The 18,617-nt window shown below is 39.9% G+C and overlaps 1 protein-coding gene across 2 annotated transcripts in view; it reads left to right on the top strand.

The window, feature by feature from the left end:
- LOC140365662 (membrane-associated guanylate kinase, WW and PDZ domain-containing protein 3-like) overlaps positions 1-18,617 on the top strand; it is a 161,825-nt gene extending 143,208 nt beyond the window's left edge. Inside the window, exons 10-22 of one of the 2 annotated variants that reach the window (XM_072452216.1) lie at positions 1,389-2,024; positions 4,738-4,769; positions 5,649-5,814; positions 5,890-5,984; positions 7,021-7,228; positions 7,840-8,022; positions 8,859-9,044; positions 9,877-9,949; positions 10,475-10,568; positions 11,684-11,821; positions 14,503-14,641; positions 15,072-15,157; positions 15,889-16,150. In XM_072452216.1, coding sequence (XP_072308317.1) covers positions 1,389-2,024; positions 4,738-4,769; positions 5,649-5,814; positions 5,890-5,984; positions 7,021-7,228; positions 7,840-8,022; positions 8,859-9,044; positions 9,877-9,949; positions 10,475-10,568; positions 11,684-11,821; positions 14,503-14,641; positions 15,072-15,118 — 1,997 coding nt within the window. In that variant the 3' untranslated portion in view covers positions 15,119-15,157; positions 15,889-16,150. Of the gene's footprint in view, positions 1-1,388; positions 2,025-4,737; positions 4,770-5,648; positions 5,815-5,889; positions 5,985-7,020; positions 7,229-7,839; positions 8,023-8,858; positions 9,045-9,876; positions 9,950-10,474; positions 10,569-11,683; positions 11,822-14,502; positions 14,642-15,071; positions 15,158-15,888 lie in introns of both variants that reach the window. The other variant, XM_072452215.1, reaches the window with a different exon arrangement.

The following is an 18,617-nucleotide window of genomic DNA, read 5'->3' as shown; positions in this document are numbered from 1 at the left end:
ATGTTGCCGAAATATAAATGATTTTCCATTATACTGTATACTTCTTAAACCAATATCTTACCTCATTTGGAGTCTTACATAATCCCATTGATCTCCATTCAAATACAGTATTCAAAAACATGTTTAACTTTTGAAACGATAGTGTAAGTGAAGACATTTCTCGTACAGATTGGGTTTGAATACATACTGTCTACTGTCTACTAACTAACAGCATTGCGGCTTTGTCACAACATAGTTTAAAGCTGGTTTGGATTGAAGTCGTATACCTCATGTCTTAGTTGTTTGGCGTCTGATCATGCCTCAAGGCTGTCTCCATAAACCGGCAGCTCAAAGCTTTTTGTATAAAACGACTACAATAGAGGAACATGACAGAAAACCACACTGCTCTCTCGTGGTGCTATATATCGTGTCGATTGAATGAAAGCGTGGGAATTAAAGGGACAAAGGACCAGCAACTGCCAAGATACTGCCGAGAAACTGTGATGTGATGCGTTGAATACTCTTAAAGTGATCATTAATGTCAGTAAAACGGGTAGCTGTTACTACGCCAGTACAATGAAGTTGAAGATTTAGTGTTGACTGACGCATTGCGGTGTCGTTGTGCCAGTCGCAAGTCCAGGTTGGAATATTTATCAAATACTTTCTTAATTTTTGTAGGAATCTTGGCTCTCGCAGGGGTAGATGATGTTGAGCTGTGCTAACCAGTAGGTAAAAGCTAAAGGGAAAAGAAAGAGTTAAGAAAGTATGAGAGGCATTATTGACTGAATAATTTGACAGAGCATCCGCAGAACTGCATCGCTCCTGGGCTGCTCCCAGTCTGTAGTTGACAATACCAAAAAGATAGAAACGCGGTGAAGCAGATGACAGCAATATCTATTTATAGAGAATGCTGGACAACAGGTCTGCAGGGAGAGGATTAGGACTACGGGGAGCCAAAGGGACCTAGACTACAATCACTCACCCATTAACCCACTTTTGTATCAAATTTGTAAGGTGCAACTTAGGCTTTAGATCTTTTGTTTTTTTTTTGCCCTCTGGCATCTGTCTGCACTTGTATCCTTAATAAATATGATGTGAAATTAATAAAATAATAGATTCAATAGCCTATATTTGACAGAAAAGTGATATTTTCTTTGATATAAAAAAAAAAAAAAAAAAATTCCACACCAATGATCGCGGGCCGGCCCTCCGCTACTTGCCTGGTCTCGAATATGGCCCTTGGAGGGAAATAATTGCCCACCCCTGCTTTAGATCAACAGACCCCCTCATATACCTACTCTTTGTCATGTTTCTGCCCAACTTTACAGGGGCAAAAATGTCACAAATATATCTCTCTCTTCAATGTTCTTCACTCTCGACTCACATTTCTTTCTCTGCTTCAATTCCAGGTGATGTCATTGTGGAAATCAATGGTCTCTGTGTGCTGGGGAAAACACACCCAGAGGTGGTTCAGATGTTTCAGTCCATCCCCATAAACCAGTATGTGGACATGGTTCTCTGCCGGGGTTACACTCTGCCCCCTGATGTAGACCTTACCAGCGACGACCCCCTGCCCCCTCCCCCTCTGCCGCCCTCGTCCCAGGCACAGCAGGCCCTCCACGGGGGCGAAGTGGTCACCGCCGTCCCCCTCATAAACGGACAACCTCTGCTGGTCAAGGGGGACGTTCTGCACGGCTCTTCTCAAGAGCTGCACTACGTCACCACCGATGCCAGCGGCCGCCCCGTGGTAGCCGCCCTGTCCAACGGGAGACAGGGGGACAATGCCGGGATGCTTCAGCCAGAGCTGGTCAGTGTCCCGTTGGTTAAGGGTCCCGGGGGTTTCGGGTTTGCTATAGCAGACTGCCCGCTGGGTCAGAAGGTGAAGATGATCCTGGACGAGCAGTGGTGTCGTGGACTGCAGAAAGGAGACGTGATTAAGGAGATCAACAGGCAAAACGTTCAGACTCTGAGCCACGCACAAGTGGTGGACATTCTTAAAGATCTACCAGTGGGCAGTGAGGTCAATGTGCTAGTGCTGCGAGGAGGTGAGGAACTGTGAACAAACTGTCTGTATCTTCTGTCGATATGTCTGTCCCTATGTCTATGTGTGTCTGTTTCTGTACATACGGCCTGTCACATATCAGAATCAATTCAATTAGTTGTAGAAATCAGTGCATTGTATTTATAGAAATGTTTTTTATCAGCAGTTATTCATATCTGAAAATAGGATTTAAAAAGAATAATAGAAAGAAGTATACATGATATTAACTCCTGAAAATACTCAGGCAAGTACATCCTGGATTACTTCCTTCAGAGCCTGGGGCTTAATGGGTAGAGGTGCAGTTATAGTGTAAAACATTTAGGCTGACTGAGACATGTGGGTGAGACCAGGTGGGAGTTGAGGCGAAGGAGTATATAGCGATTTCATGAATTAATTGTTACGTTATTTAAAAACCTCAATGTGTGCAGGTAATTTTCCATGTCAACTTTAGTATAATTTTGCTATCTAATGTTCCAAAGTGAAGCAATTCCTCTTCTAGGGGAGATAATTGCACCGTAACAATTAAAGTATGATAGATGTGCATTTCGGTAGAGCGTCATCACGTAGCCAGACCACTGTGCAAGAGTTCTCAGCATGAATGTTAACCCTGTGACAGGCCTTGCTGTTTTTCTTTGTCATCTATTTAATGTTGTGTTTGAAAGTCTTTTGTGTGTGTGTAATTTGTTGTCCCTGCGACTTCAGCTGTGCTTGTGGGAGGTGGGGTCAACGTACTGATCCTGACAGGAGGTATGCTAGGGGACTTTGACTGACCACAAACACTCTTGTTTTTTAAGCCTGGTTCCCAACACTTGGTTTGTGGTTTGTCACTGCAGTAAATACCAAGTTGATTCACCTGCACTCCTATATACCTGGCCTTTTTATAGCATCTTAAAAGAACATAAGCAGCTTTTGGACATGCACATCAAGAATATGAATGCCTTGTTCACATTCTCCCCCTGTGCACTTCCACTCGCCCTAGCCTGCTTTATGACAGCTCCTGTGTGAGGAATACTGCAGTGTGTAACAAGTCTTAAAGGAGAAATTACATAAGCGCAAGTCTATGTCTGATTCCTACAGAGAGGGAGGAGGGTAAGCACCTTTTAAATGTCTCCCACATGCATCTCCTGCACCCTCAGGGACAGGCAGCTCAAGTAGATGAACTCTGGTTAAGCTTTGATCATGAAGAACACAGAGGATGTGTGTATGCCTCTATATAGACCATAACAGCTGCAGCTAAACAGTGATAGTGGCTAACTCTTCTGGGCTCCTCCTTCAAGCCCTATCTTAGACCTTCCTGTCACTTATTTCTCAGCATATTTTTCTCTTAGTGCTAGTGCGGTGTAGATATAAGCTTAGACACAATTGTAAGCTTGTAAGCCCTAATACACATGTTACTACCTGGTTCAAATCCAAGAATCACTTCAATGTTATAAAAGATGGATGCAGGTTCAGTCAATATGGTGTGATGCAGGGTCTGAGTCCAAACCATTTAGAATGGAAGTGACAGCTTACACTAGAACTCTCTTACACCATGCAACTCTTCTTTTTACTGATGACACTTACAATAAGCAATAATGTTTGTAAATAGAATATAAAAATGAACTGAACACAATTTGTGTTTCTACAAGTTCAAATCAATGTTCAAGCACACATCCTACTGAGACGCAAGCTCAGGTTTAAGATCTCAGAACATGAACACAGATTTCAAGTCTCAAGTTTCAAAAACTATCCCTTTGGCTTAACACCAGTTTTCCACTTGCTTTTGTATAATTAAAGGTTTCTGCATAATATTTCTGTTTCTCTTAGTCTTTTCTTATTCCATCCATATCTCAACCTCTCCAAACTAATCACATTATTATGGCGCATTTGAAGGACCCACCTGACACATATACATTTTTCATTTATATGTAGCATCTTTCTTTACACACGATGGATGCTGGTGTCCACTGCAGCGCCACCATCTGACGTAATGCATGACCTCATATATCCTACGTCCTGAACAGCTTATGGCAGCTTTAACCCTCATTAGAGAAGACCCACTGACTCGGAAGGAAAATGTATGTGAATTTGCTGTTCAAGTAGACAGCATAACTGAACTGAAATCATATGGGGTTGGGAATAAAGTCATGACGATAGTGCCAAATCATATAAATGCAGGTGTTTTCATCCCATGCCTTTGATATGTTCCATTGTGAGGGTTTAGATTTGTCGCAGTGAAGTGGAAAGGTTCTGTAAACACCCCCTTATTATACATCAAGGTCCATTTACCCCTCATCAGCAAGTGTTAGTCCATGGCCCTGTAGCGTGCCAGACGACTGTTTGTTAATCTAGTTAATGCTGGGGGGTTTGAGGCGAGTGTGAGTGAGGGGGGTGAAAGATGATCTGTAGGGAACAATCCAAGCAGTGGAAGATGGAGAGTGTGGGTGTATTATATACTGGAATAGTAACAAGGGAATCACCGCTCATTGAATTATATGCATGACTTTCTTAAGGGCTTTCAAACCACACAACCACATGAAATACCTTTATATTTTCTATGTAATTTTAATTGCACTAGGTCTCGTTATAGACTCCCTTTGCGTCACTCTGCTCACTCTTGTATGATTGTCAGAGAAGCAGTGCCACCCGCTGGACAATGCTGCAATGACTTTTCTAACATTTTGCTTGCGTTATCTGGATTTGTGACCATATTGCCTTCAATGTTTTTTTCTCTGTAGGTCAGACCTCGCCCGTGAAGAGTCTTAAACCAGTAAGTTTCACATTTTTTCTTCATTTATTTTCCCTATTGGACTCATGTCTTTATTCTAATTGCAGATTTTCTTGTCCTTCAGCTTAACCAGCCTCTGTTGCAAATTAAATGATAGCAATACATTTGAATATTGATTATGTTTCTGGTTCCTTCCCATTGTTTGCACTGAAAAACGGTCTTAATTACTTCCATTCAGTATCAGTATACTTGGGGCTATTGTCAGGGGATTGCCATGGTAATGAAGCATGGATGAGCCTCTTAAGATATGATGCTATTATTAATGCAACAGTTTAAGATAAAGCAGTTGCTCTTTCATTCTGAATTGGCCTGTCACAGCCAAAAGGGAAATCTTTTGGTTTTTCCCATGGATTTTAAATTGCTTGGCTAAATCCCATCAGTTAACTCTACAGACAATATGGAGTGTGCCAAATGAACACAGTTAACAGCAAAATGACCTTCATTATTTCACTCATCTATCGTCTTTATATCTGCAGTCCCTTGTTTGGGATAATGTGCTGAAGTGGGTTTGAGCGCCCAAAGTGTCAGAGCTGAGCAGAAACTAGGGCTGTACTCAAGAAGTTTAATAAATTACATTTCTCTAGAACGTAATAAACATGTAAACATCTGCCATGTGTAGTAGCATTTGAACTAGCACTATGAGAAAAGTAGCAGTTGTAGTTGTACTAGCAGTAGTGTTGATTGTATCAATAATCCGAACAATTTTTGAGGGGTTCAATATTTAGTGTGTGCACCTTTTCTTCATTTTATTGTGGTTAATTACATTTTTTTGTATTGCAGCTTGAAAAAAAAAAAAAAAAAAAAAATCTTCCATATAGAACATACATACAATACTTTGTATCTGTGTGTTTTGCTGCACAGAGACAGGAGATGACGGCCAGCACAGAGACTCTGGACAGTGTCATAGACTCCGCCCCTCAGGCCTTACAGTACCATTCCAACACAAGCACCCTTCGCTCCATAGACTCCCCTAAACGAGACGCCCAAGAGATGTACCTCAAGTCCAAAGCCCTGTTGGACAGCAGACGTAAGCCCATACATCACCTTATTGTACATGGACTTTCAATACCAAATTATTATATTTATGTTACTATTTTCACAGAGCCTCACACCAAAGACATCGATGTTTTTCTAAACAGAGACATTGAGACTGGCTTTGGCTTTCGAGTTCTGGGAGGAGAAGGTCCTCAACAGCCGGTGAGTTGTCAATAGATAATGAACTTGTCTTGGCGTTAGGTGCAACATAAAACAATGAATAATAGAGTCAAATATGGCATGGATAAATTAAGAATTTACTAATAAAATAAGGTAAAAGATAAACTTGTCTCGGTATGTACACAGATTATTTACACAAAAATTACAGCTGGTTGGAAATAGTGCAGAAAGTGAACAGTTCATGAAAAGTATTGGTTGAATAATTGTTTAAGTGGCTGAGGTTAAGTGTTCATGAGTCCAATGGCAGAGGGAAAGAAACCTCCTGCCTGAGGGGAGTGGCCTCCTGCCTGAGGGGTGTGGCCTCCTGCCTGAGGGGTGTGGCCTCCTGCCTGAGGGCGTGGCCTCCTGCCTTGAAGGGAGTGGCTCAAATAGTCCATGTCCAGGGTGAGAAGGGTGTGATCTGGAGACGTACAGGTCCTGCAGAGATGGAAGTCTGCAGCCGATCACCTTCTCAGCAGAACATGAAGCAATGCACATATATCAGATTTGAAATTGAATGTATACATACATAAGCATGGAATTACATTATTGGTTTATGTAGGCTATTACAGTATATATAAAAATAAATACAAATATTCATGTGTATGTGCGTACAAATATGTATGTATGTGTCTAGGCGTATGTGAATATTTATGTGTGTGTGTGGACATAACATTTATTTAACCTCGATGATTAATGCTGCTATGAATATTAAATGTACAAACGCAACCACAAGGAATGAGAGAACGACTTGGCCGTGAGAGTAAAAAAGGCTTATTTACTTTGTCTCACTCCATTTTGAGCTGGCAAAAAAAAATGTTTTGTCTTGTTTTGTTTTGATATTGATTCTTTACATTGTTTACTGTGAAACTTTGTTAATTTTTGATTATTGATCATTGATAATGCATGAGCTGGAAGAAACTAAACTTAATATGTGCATTTTTCAATAGACCGTCATATAAATCATTATACATAAATATATGATATCACTTTGTGATGTTGCTTACAATAACTAAGTATTTATTTTGTGGTTGTGCAGAACATTTTCCCCCAAGTTTATATTGGAGCCATCGTCCCAAGCGGAGCAGCAGAGAAGGACGGGCGCCTGAGAGCGGGCGATGAACTCATAGGCATCGATGGCGTCATGGTGAAGGGGCGATCACACAAACAGGTCCTGGATCTGATGACCAACGCCGCTCGCAACGGACACGTGCTGCTGACCGTGCGCAGAAAGGTCATCTACAGAGGTGTGGAAGATTAAATGTGACGTTTATGAACTGTTTCTACTTGCCAAAGCTTCTGTGACAAGTGAAAGATTTGTATTGCAGGGTCAGGGTACGGCACGTGCTCGGTTCCAGAGAGATGCTATTTCCTCAGTAAACACATTTATCTTGCACTATTCAATTACACAAGTTTGAATTGCTAAAAAAGCAGGCAAACATACATTCTAACAGTGAGTGGTGTCTCTAAGAATACAAGAAGAATTAATGCTATACTTTGGAACATTCCAGGAAAAGCAATAATTGTTCTCTACTTTTTGTTTCTTATCCCAAAATTTCTGATGTCACTGCTATAAAATCATGCCATTTGCAAGCAATATTTCTTCATCTAATAATTTACTGAACAATTACTGCAACATCATAGGGAAAATGCATGAATTTGACTGAGAATTCCTGATTCTGTCTGAACATTATTTTCTTGAGTCACAACAAATGCCATCGCATCCGATCTGGACGACCATCTGTTTGCGTCTTCACTTTGGATAAACATACAGATTTGTGACCATACTGAGCGCTTTAACAATGTGCGCACACACACCCACACACGCAGTGAAATAAACCCTCTTTTGTCCCGTCAGATGCCACTGAGGAGGAGGCGAGGGAGATGACTCCAGTGCTGGTGAACGGCTCTCCCAAACTACCTCACCTGCCCATGCCCAACGCCATCGACCACGAGTCCTTCGACATAACACTGCACCGCAAAGAGTCGGAGGGCTTTGGATTTGTCATCCTCACGTCCAAGAGCAAACCACCACATGGAGGTAAGACACAGATAGAACTAAACTAAAAGGTGAATTAGCTTACTCTCATACTGTTATGTCCTTTTTGTAGCAGACTAACTAGCCTGATTGCGTAATTTAATCAATTTCATGTTGTCCTGTCATTTTCCCCCACAAATCCAATCGTGGTGGTCCTTCTTGTTTACTTTACACAATTACTGAATTATAGTTATTTTGACAGTATGTGTTTGCAAAGAAATATAACTTTTTTCCAAATTATTTTTTTTAGCGATATGAAATGTAGCCGCCATAATAAACCAAAAGCCAAATGCATTATTCCTCATGTGTCTCGTAGCTCTACTTCTCAAAATATATGCCATTCATTCAGACATGTGCTGTTGCTGTAAAGTAAAGGCTTTGCGTAGGAGTTAATTAATGTTATGTCAACCTGACAAGTATGCTGTAATTATGTTTCTTCACTTTTTAGTATTGTCGTTAATTATAAATGTTCACCGTCTGTTGTCCAGCGCAGTGTACAGTATTCTAGCATTAGATCGTCAGTTTCCATGTCAAATCTTGTGCAATTAAGTGCTGCAAACAGCACTTAATTGTCATATTTGTTAGTGCAATCATCTGACCTCACACATCCCGTAATATACCAATCGAAATAAAAAGGCACCTCGAATGATTAAGGCTTAGTAACTACTTATCCGGTTAGGGTTAGTTACTAATCATTCTTAATAAACAATTTGTTCATTATGGGTTCAGTTTTTGTTTAGGCAGCTATTATATTGTGAAAACTTAAATGCCATGTTTTTATGAGCTCCACTTCTTTTGTGTCCAAGGCCTGTCCAAACCTGTGTCTGCCTGTTTTCCAGTCATTCCACACAAGATTGGGCGGATAATCGAGGGCAGCCCCACTGACCGCTGCGGCCTGCTCCACGTGGGGGACCGGATCTCTGCGGTGAACGGGCGCTCCATCATCGAGCTCTCACACAGCGACATCGTTCTGCTCATCAAGGAGGCGGGACATGTGGTCACCCTCACTGTCATACCAGAGGATGGTGAGGGGCGGATCTTTGCAGTCACATGACGTTCCTTTGTTACAGGATAAAAGAAATAATACAAAAATGGTTCTTTGTGCAAAGTGCACTTTTCAGTACCACACTGTAGCAATACAAGACCACAGTAATTGAATTGTGCACTTTGTAACTTTTCTGCTGCCTGTTTCCACAGAGATGTTATTACTCTGCCTGGAATATTTCACAGTATACCTATAAACTTCCATGAAGACAAGTAGTTAGAAGTCCAATCTGTAATTGAGTAAATGCCATATAGGTATGGTAAAAGCAAACAAGCTGTTGCGGGAAAGTAACATAGTGCAGTATTACTGCCATATGAGTGCTGCCCAGTGGTGGAGTGGTTAAGGCACAGCACACCTATGCTGGGCTCCAGGTCGATAGCTGCGTCGTGAGTTTGATTCTTGTCTCCGAGGATTTACTCCATGTCCTCCCGTCTCTCTCATCCCCCAGTCCACACTACTTTCCTGTCAATAAAGCCTACGGGTCTCCAAATATGAAACAATCAGCATTCAATTCTTTTTGCTTATTGTGACAATCAAGACAAACTTAATTTGAATGAAAACCATTGAATTCTACTAAACAAGAAAACTGAACTGCTTTTCTTCTAAAGCATAATTTTTATACAAACAATATCCAGCCTTGGGGCAGAATGCGCAATTACCATCATCCAGTGTGGGTCCTACTGCAAGAGATATGAAAATGTCGCCCTCAGAGGCAACTGTTGTTGTGATTTTGGGCGTTACAAAAATAAATTGAATTGAATTGAAAATATTGACATCCTACTACAAATATCTTATAATCCTTTCTCTTTCAGAATATAAAGGACCACCGTCTGGAGCGAGCTCAGCCAAACAGAGTCCAGCACTTCAGCACAGGATGCTCCACGGGTTAGTATAGATGCCAACAATGCAAGTGATTGTATTTGTATACATCTGATAAGAATGCTTAATGTGGTGTTGGTTGGTTTGTTACTTTCTGTTTTAAATACACAGCTTTACACTTCTGTGGTGTTATTGTCAGAAAGACCAACATGTCTAAACAACAGATAGTTTGTTCCTGTGAGTGGAGGTGTCTCAGCTAAATCCAGATCTGCCCCAAAATGTGTGAAGTCTTCACACATGTCAAACCACCAATTTTTTTCTTCAAATTTCATTTGTGTCAATATTTTTTTTTTCTAAAGAATTGTTTGTTTACTAGTTCCATGTCCTTTTCCCAGTGCTTTTTAGTTTCTTTCCCACCTGGGGAAGGCGTAGGAAAGCTTTAAATGAGAAAATAATAAAACTGAAAATGTAATTTTGTAGTTCTTCTCGCACCCTCCCTTTGAACATTGCTCTTATTACAATTGTTTTTGTTTCATGGCTCGCAGCTTCTTTTGTGTTATTAAAAAACATCACCGTTTTATTTGTTTCCAGTTCAACCTTGGACTTGGACAAAATCGACAGCCTCACCTGGTCGGATCAGAAAGCAGGAGAACAGGGGGCGCTGTGCATTACAGGCCCAAACCAGGTAACACCATCACCTCACTGAATGTACATGTTACCGTGCCAACCAGGCTAAAGTCAAAGCTATCAACTTCTTAATGCAACCTTCACTGCGTGACTTCAACCGTTGGCGGCTGTTACGAGGCAGATCTGTCGAGCTAAAATCGAGGACACAGTTCCTAATATTTTTCAGATTATTTGTACAAGAAAGATGGCATCAAACTGTTTGCTTTTCTTTTTTACACTTCGTCAACTACTCTACCTCAGTGCTTAGGTCCTACTAAAACAATGACTTTACAGAGTTGTTGAGGAAGATAAACATAATGACTTGGGACTTGACTCGGACTTGTGACTTTGTGACAACAGTGACTCGTTTATAAAGAGCTCTGTCCATCAGCTTATGAAAACATGCTTTTGAAATGTAATTTTAAAGGTGCAATATGTACCTACCTGCTTTTCTTCAAGATAATGTTATGGCTTTGCCCGGAATGTTCCTCAGTATCGCATTTCACTTTTTTGGCTAAAAATGTGTCAGGCTCACCTCTCCACAGATCTTACCTACAATTTGGCCTGAGGGTGTTACCTGCTTGTCTTCATGCAGATGCAAAAACATTTAATGCTGTAGTGTGGGAAAAGCAATGACATCTCCATGGAAACAAGTTGGTGGCATAGCCTTAACCATAAAAGGTTACCTGGTGCATCTTTAAGTTAGTTGTTAGTTCTTCATTTTCTGTAGGATAGCAACATGAAAAGTGACTTGTGATTTGGACCAGACGTGGACTCTGTTTGAGGTCATAATGACTCGACTTGGACTCAAATCTTATTTTAACGGCTCAAACTCGTGCAATACTAACTCCGACTTGGACTTGGACTTGCATTGGGAGATCTGAAGACTTGATTTGGACTCAAACATAAGCGTGACTCAGACTTGAAAAATATAATACAACACTTGGTTATATGATTATTGAAAGCCTTCTTCTTACTATGCTATGTAGTATTTATTATTGCACATATTTTCTTACAAAGCATCATTGGGCACGGAGAAACAAATGTATGGTTCTTTTTGAATGAACATTAAAGAACCTTGACCTTACCCTCATGACTGCATTGTTACACACTCCATGTGTGTGGTATGTGCAGGACTGTCTGACCATTGAGCTGGAGCGAGGTCCCAGAGGTTTCGGCTTCAGTCTCAGAGGCGGGACAGAGTACAACATGGGCCTGTACATTCTGAGGCTGGCAGAGGATGGACCGGCTCAGTTAGACGGAAGAATCCATGTAAGTGATAAGTTAAGTTTTTTTGTATTATTATTACTATTGCTGTTTTCTACTGAATAGATTCTGTTTCTGTTTAAAAGAATGCAAACATAAAAGGCTCAAATTGTCATCTGTGTTTTCTGGTTGCCCTGGCCTACAAGGGTTGTCAAAAGGATCAAAACCCACATACTAATCAATATTAAAACAATTTAGTAATACTAAAATTATTATCAAAACTAGATACTATTTTGAAGTATTAATTCAAAACAACAAAAAACTAAAAGAGAACTAAATTGGACCTTTCCTGAGCAGTTTTACAATGATCTTTTCCACATGGTACTATAAAGAAATAATTTTGTGTTGAAATGTATAGATTATTGTTTTTGAGTTTTTTAATTATTACAGTGGTATTGAAATCCATATTAAGTATTGAGACCTTTCCTTGGTATCAAAATTAAGCTTGAAATGTTTTCTCTTTTAATCTAATTACTTTGCAAATACATCCCACCTCTGCAATATGGTTATAGTTATGAAGTATGCGTCCGCTCCAGAGCCAAATGTACATGCACGCTCTATTTAACAGGTGTTCTTAAAGACACTTGTAATAATCTCGGCTCGTAATAGTCGCAGGAGATGCTGAGGATTAAAGTCTGATACAACGCCGCAGAGGATCTACTGCAGAGTCTTATGTTTGCCCTCCAGAGGCCATTGAAAGAAGAAAATCATTAGAGTAAAAGCCACTGCTCCTAGAAGGATAACCCATAAAGAACACCTAATAAATGGTATGGTTTATGTTCTCTATCAAGTGCAGAAAAGTGTGTATTTTGCATCTGCTGTTTTGATTCAGGAACAGCAGACATTGAAACGAGCTGTCTTTTGGCCACTTTAAAAGCATAAAATATGAATGGAATCCGGTGCTAATTTCAGAGAGTCATATAAGGTTGAGCTAATGGACTGCATTTAAACGGCACTTAGCTGCAATAAGGCTGCCGAAAATTGTGTTTGTATATTTATTCCTACTGTTTTCTGGAAAGCAGCGGATAAAAGTGAAAAACAAACATGAAATAACACCACTACCGATGAGAAAATATTTCAACTCGAAGTGATCTCTGAGCTCAGTGTCTTTTCAGCACAATAAATGTGAGTTGTCGCAGTAATTACATTTGCAATCTCTTTTTAAAATGAATCCAAGTTAATCAAGTTTTGAAGGAGCACAAAGGAGATTTGAGGAAATATTACATCACAACGTACAATAGATTTTTAAGATGATCTATTTCAAATGCGTGCACTCATTTAACAACAAATATTGAAATGGAAAAAGCTGACATAACATATCTGGGTCAACATTTCCTTTTTTATGGGAGATGCACATTCAGACTCGACTATCTCCGCTGATGTTGTCCGTGGTGTTCATGGTTCAGAGAAACAGCTATGGAAAAGATCTTTGTATTCCTGATTAAGGTCCTGGCATCACTCAGGGCTGAATTCATCACATTATATTGTAATTATTATTAGCATGGAAAAACAGATGATGTAGAGGCACAGCGGGAAAGTGGCCTCCAGCATGAATCAGTGGTAGATTTGGCAGATTGTGATATTGGGGTATGACTTTGCCCATCCGAGGAGCACAGGATGTCAACCACGATTAGAGCTTCGGAGAATGACGTCCCATCTCCTGGTGTTTTGTCATCTCCAATAATACTGAGTCTGCCTGAAGATATTATTTTTTAGAAGTTATTCACAAATATGCAAATGGCCTATTTTGGGTTACTGTGCATCATATGACTGTGATTTTGAAATGACAATGTTTTTAAGCCATGTGTCTATGGGCAAGAGGTCAGAAGGGCACATTACTCTTTTTGTGAATGCTGGTGGTGGTCAGAGAGAATATAGATCATAAACACTTAATATTGGTTATATTAAAAGTAAGTTTGATACAAGCTTGTTGTTGTTGTTTTTATTTTATTTTTAAATTATTATTTGTTTTAATTCAGGTCTGACCACTATTGATTCTAGAGTGGTAACCAGGGATGGGACAATAAACAACAATATATTTTACCACGATAAATAGGGTAGAAAATAATTGTTTGTATAATTTGTGTAACTGTGATAATTACAATTTGAAGATAAAATACTGAGGAAAAAAACTACGTACAGTTTTCTACATGGAAAAACATGTATAGTAATAGAGGTCATAGATCAGGCGAAGTGGGTTTAAAAATGATATATTATTATTATACTTGTTTTATAAATATCAATAACAGCATAAACAGTCAGAAATCTTAATAATTATTGTGACATTATCGTTAATCACAATATATTTTGCCACGATAGTGAAATAAAATCTTGCCCCATGCCTGGTGGTTATAGGCAGATTCTTCTGCTGTTCAAATTTGCTCAATTAAGAGTCAATTTAATTCATATATTAGTCCTAATTCAGTTTAATAAAGCAACTGTGTAGTTTTAATTTTAACCCTATTTATTTTTTATTTATTTTTGTTTAGCCCTAATTTAGACCTGTTTTAGACCTGATTGGTTTTGATCTGGTGGACCCTGAAAAGCATATTATTGTCTTCCTTCCTTTGATAACGTTATTATATTATATGTTTTGCTTACTCTGATGTTACTATTGAGTGTGACTCTGTGCACTGCAGAAATTGTTGCTTCCTCTTCCGTGACTGTCTTTTGTGCTCGGCCCACAGGTTGGAGATGAGATAGTGGAGATCAACGGAGAGCCGGCGCGGGGAATCTCTCACACACGGGCAATAGAGCTGATCCAGTCTGGAGGGAACAAAGTGGTTCTTCTACTCAGACCCAGGGCAGGCCTGGCTCAAGACAGCAGTAAGTATCGCAAACACAGTCTGACAGTTGAGTGAAGACCACTGTTTGTCTGTCAACAAGCCAGATTTCAATGTCTCAAAATTGAATCTCCAGCACTATAAACTTTGAAAGAGAAAATCAACAAAATGTAAATGAAATGAGGCACATGAGGTGTACAATTATGAAGTGAATCACAATATTTTAAATGCTCCAACTATACAGCAATGTAGCTAATAATATAATATGAATGTTGTGCAGACTCTGGTTGCTATTTGGTGTTTGAGACATATTTTGTACTAATAATATTACTAATGAAGGCCTTGCTTGAATAACACTATTTACAAGACTCTTTATACTCTATTGTATTGTTGTTTTGTGAGTACATCTTATGACTAACATGTGTTTTTGGCTCTTTTTGGCTCATCTTGTTTCTTGTTTTGACCTATTCCAGGTAGCTCCTCTTCTACTGTGTGCTACTACACTGAGCACCAACACTAACATCCTCACTGCTTTCACTGGCCTCTTCTCTCTAACGTGGTAATTCTGGGTTCTTTTTGGTTCCTTTGTTCTCAATTCTTCATCAGCCTAACATTATGACCAGTGACGCTGAATAACCACTTTATATATCATAGCATCTGTTTTTAGTGGGATATGAATAGGACGTTAAGCAGCGAGTTAGATTTCTGTTTCAAATAATATAATAATGTGTCAGAGCTGTCAATTCAATCAGGATCCATATACATAGAGTAACTTTGTGTCTTAAACAGGTCATTCTAACTACATTCCTCAAAGAGTTTGCACTTCGTTGTGTTTGATTTAATATTCTTGCCACTCACAGAGCCTGGCCAATAAGAGGAGAGGATGGGGCAAAATGTCTGTCTTTAAGCCTAGAGCGGCATTAAACAGAAAAGCACAGAATCGTAATCAGACGATTACACCAATATAGCAGGTGGAAATTTGATTTTTATCGTCATAGCACTAGTTGGAGTGTTGGTATTTTGGAGCATTTATTTATCTTTGCAGGGTCATCATCTGTCATTGTACCTCTGTGGAGAGTGGCCCAGCAATTTCTTATGAAATGTCACAATCAATTCCCAGTTTAACACACTTTATAAAGGGCAACATGTAAGGTGCAGGGTCACACTTTACATAGTGGTCATAATGTCACGACCGATAATCACTAATTGTACTAATTTTACTATAATAGTCACTAATTTTACTAATTTTACTATAAAATGTAATAAATAATGTATTGTTCTTTTTTCCAGATCCACGCGATCCAAAACTATTTTCACCTGCCGTCAGACATTCTGAAGGAGATGTGTTCTTCTCTGACTCGTCACCCTTGTCTTCTTCATATTCCACTTCCGGGTCTCCTGTCTATGCTTCCACCCATCTCTCCGGCAAACTCAAGCATTCGCGGAACTGGAGCACCAACGTTTCCCCACCCGGCCTTAGCAGCTCGCGCATAAGCAACTCCAGGCCTCTGACTTCTGTGGACGAGGCGGGCGAATGGGCAGACAATGAGGCCGAACCGCTGCATAGCTCTGAACAGGCGGTATTTTATGCCAGAACCAGGCCAGGGAAGGATGCTAGTAATCTAACCAGCCCAAAGAAAATTGTGGATACACCAAAAGCCAAAGAGCAACATCCCAGTCCTGAAAACACAACAGACATGCAAGAGGTGGCACTGATCAGAAAGAAGATGTCCCCGACCAGAATGAGAACGAAAACCGCCAACATCAAGAGGACGTCACCTCCAGCCAACCAGCAGGAGGTGCCAGCCCCACAGCAACATGGCCGTCAACAAGATAGGGGATTAAAGGACTTTTCCAGCAAAGAGAGTTTAGATCATGAAAAGAGAAATGGCAACCTGGAGATCAGAGGATTACCCCGAGAGACGGAAAGGAAAGGAGGAGGAGAAAGGACAATGGAAGGCCACAAGCAAGAGAGTTTCAAAAGGAGGGTTGGGGGAGTGAAGCATCACCACAGAACAGCTCAAAACGTAAACAAACAGAGGACCGGAGATAGCAGAACAGACTCGGGGCACAAAGATGCTAAGATGAAATTGTCTGAGGATATTAACACCAGAAAAGAAATCAAAAGAGAATCGCCTTTGTCTTTTAAAGATATATTTAAAGGGAAAAAGTCTGTAGATTCTCCCAGGGAGTCCAAAGGGAGAGACATGTTCCATTTCAAAGAGGGCGGTCAGGGGCTCTCCATCGCCTCTGTTACAGAGACTCCACACAGCCCAAAGGGACCTATTAGCCCCGGCCCTTGGAAAGTGCCAAGCTCAGCCAAAATACTCACTGAAGCCGAGGTCCTTCGTGACCCTTTGTGAATATTGAATCCCGAACTGTGACTCGAGCTGTGCTATGGAATAATATTAGCCCATTTTTATTCCAGAGTTCTTCCATAAAGGAGCGCATGATGGTGCCACTTCAGTGGTCCATTTCCACTATATTTTTGAGACTTATCATGGCATGTAGCAGCGTCCTTCTGCCATGTCTCTCTGCCTCAAACATGGGACCCAAGGATTTGCGGCATGCTTGGGGCAGAGCCAGAGAAGACCTTACGAAATGTGAATATGTGCCAATTGCGCTTCACCCATCACAATGCAATGACCCATATGCAACTGGCGGACAAGTCTTACATTACATGGTTTACTTATTTGGACTTTTCTCAAATGTTTGCTCAAATGCATGCAGTTGATTCCTGTTTGTTTTACTGCTTTTAACTTCTAATTTTTCAGCACAAGACAACCCAGCAAGCATTAATTTCATCGGACGCTAGACTGTTCAATTGTAACAGCGTCATTTAAAAGACCAGAAACTTGTGGTTAGAGATCTTGTTTACCGTGTGTATAATAGCTAATCTGTGTGTAATTTATTGAGATTATATAGATTAATATATATGTACATGTAGCTGTACCAAGCCATTCCACATTTTATATACTAGACTCAAAGATTTGTCCTAAACCCATAAGATTGCACCATCTATCTAATGTATTCAAGTGGTAGGAATAACCTTGGATCTTTGTACTTCATGACCTGTATAGGCAACTGCAGTTCCAAATTGTTTGCAATTGCTCAAAACCTGTCTCATCGTGAAATTTAATATATACATTATTATATATTTGAATGTGTCATGTTTTACAGATTTAAACTTTTAACTATCTATTGAACTCCATTGCACTGCATCTGCCCTAGTAGCATAAAAGAATGGCAATGAGATGTGAAAATGAATATGTTGAGTATTTTATTTGTGACTTGTTAACATGTCGCCTTTTCATTTTTAACAGTTTATATATAAAGCCTCATTTTTCTAAAGGTTTTTGTTTTGTCAGTCAAAACGTATGCCAGGGTCCCTGTTATGATTTAATTTAGTATTGTGTTAATGGCACATTGATCTACACTGATGGAAGCGATCTGTAAGGGACTTGTTTGAGGTGAGATTGAGATATGTTTAGTGCTCAGGGAACACAAAGTAGCAACACGTGATCAGGGAGGTGAGCAGCAGCAGCAGGTTGATGGAAATACTTGGGTTTATTGTACTGAAAAGGTGTCGTGAGTGTCGTGAGCCAGGGTCAGTTTGTGCAATAGTCTGGATTGATATTTTGATAACTCCTCTTATCAGGTACATGTGTGTGGCTTACATTCCCTGTCCTTCTGTACTTCTGCTTTTATTAGTTCTGGACCTTTTGTTTCCCTTTCTCTGCATCATAATGTGGCCTTGCATCACGGCATTAGAAAAACAATCCTTGTTGTATCTTTTACATTATGTAGGGCTGGTAGATGTAAATCTTTGTACATTGTACAGCACCTTTATAAATAGTTGCTGAGTGCAAAGGGAGAAAAAAATAGAGGTATAATAAAATGCTCCATTATTTTTTTATGTAAAAAAAAAAAGGAATATTTATGATGGATAGAAAATGATTCGCTACGACCGTGACATGGTGTTCTGTTCATGCACTGAAAATAAAGTTTTACTGAAAACA

The sequence above is a fragment of the Eucyclogobius newberryi genome, unplaced genomic scaffold, assembly GCF_026437365.1.
Source record: "Eucyclogobius newberryi isolate DKJ021-1_F unplaced genomic scaffold, fEucNew1.0.hap1 SCAF_19, whole genome shotgun sequence".
Classification (NCBI taxonomy): Eukaryota; Metazoa; Chordata; class Actinopteri; order Gobiiformes; family Gobiidae; genus Eucyclogobius; species Eucyclogobius newberryi.
Note: the sequence above shows the minus strand (reverse complement) of the source record. Positions and strands in the feature narration are given on the sequence as shown.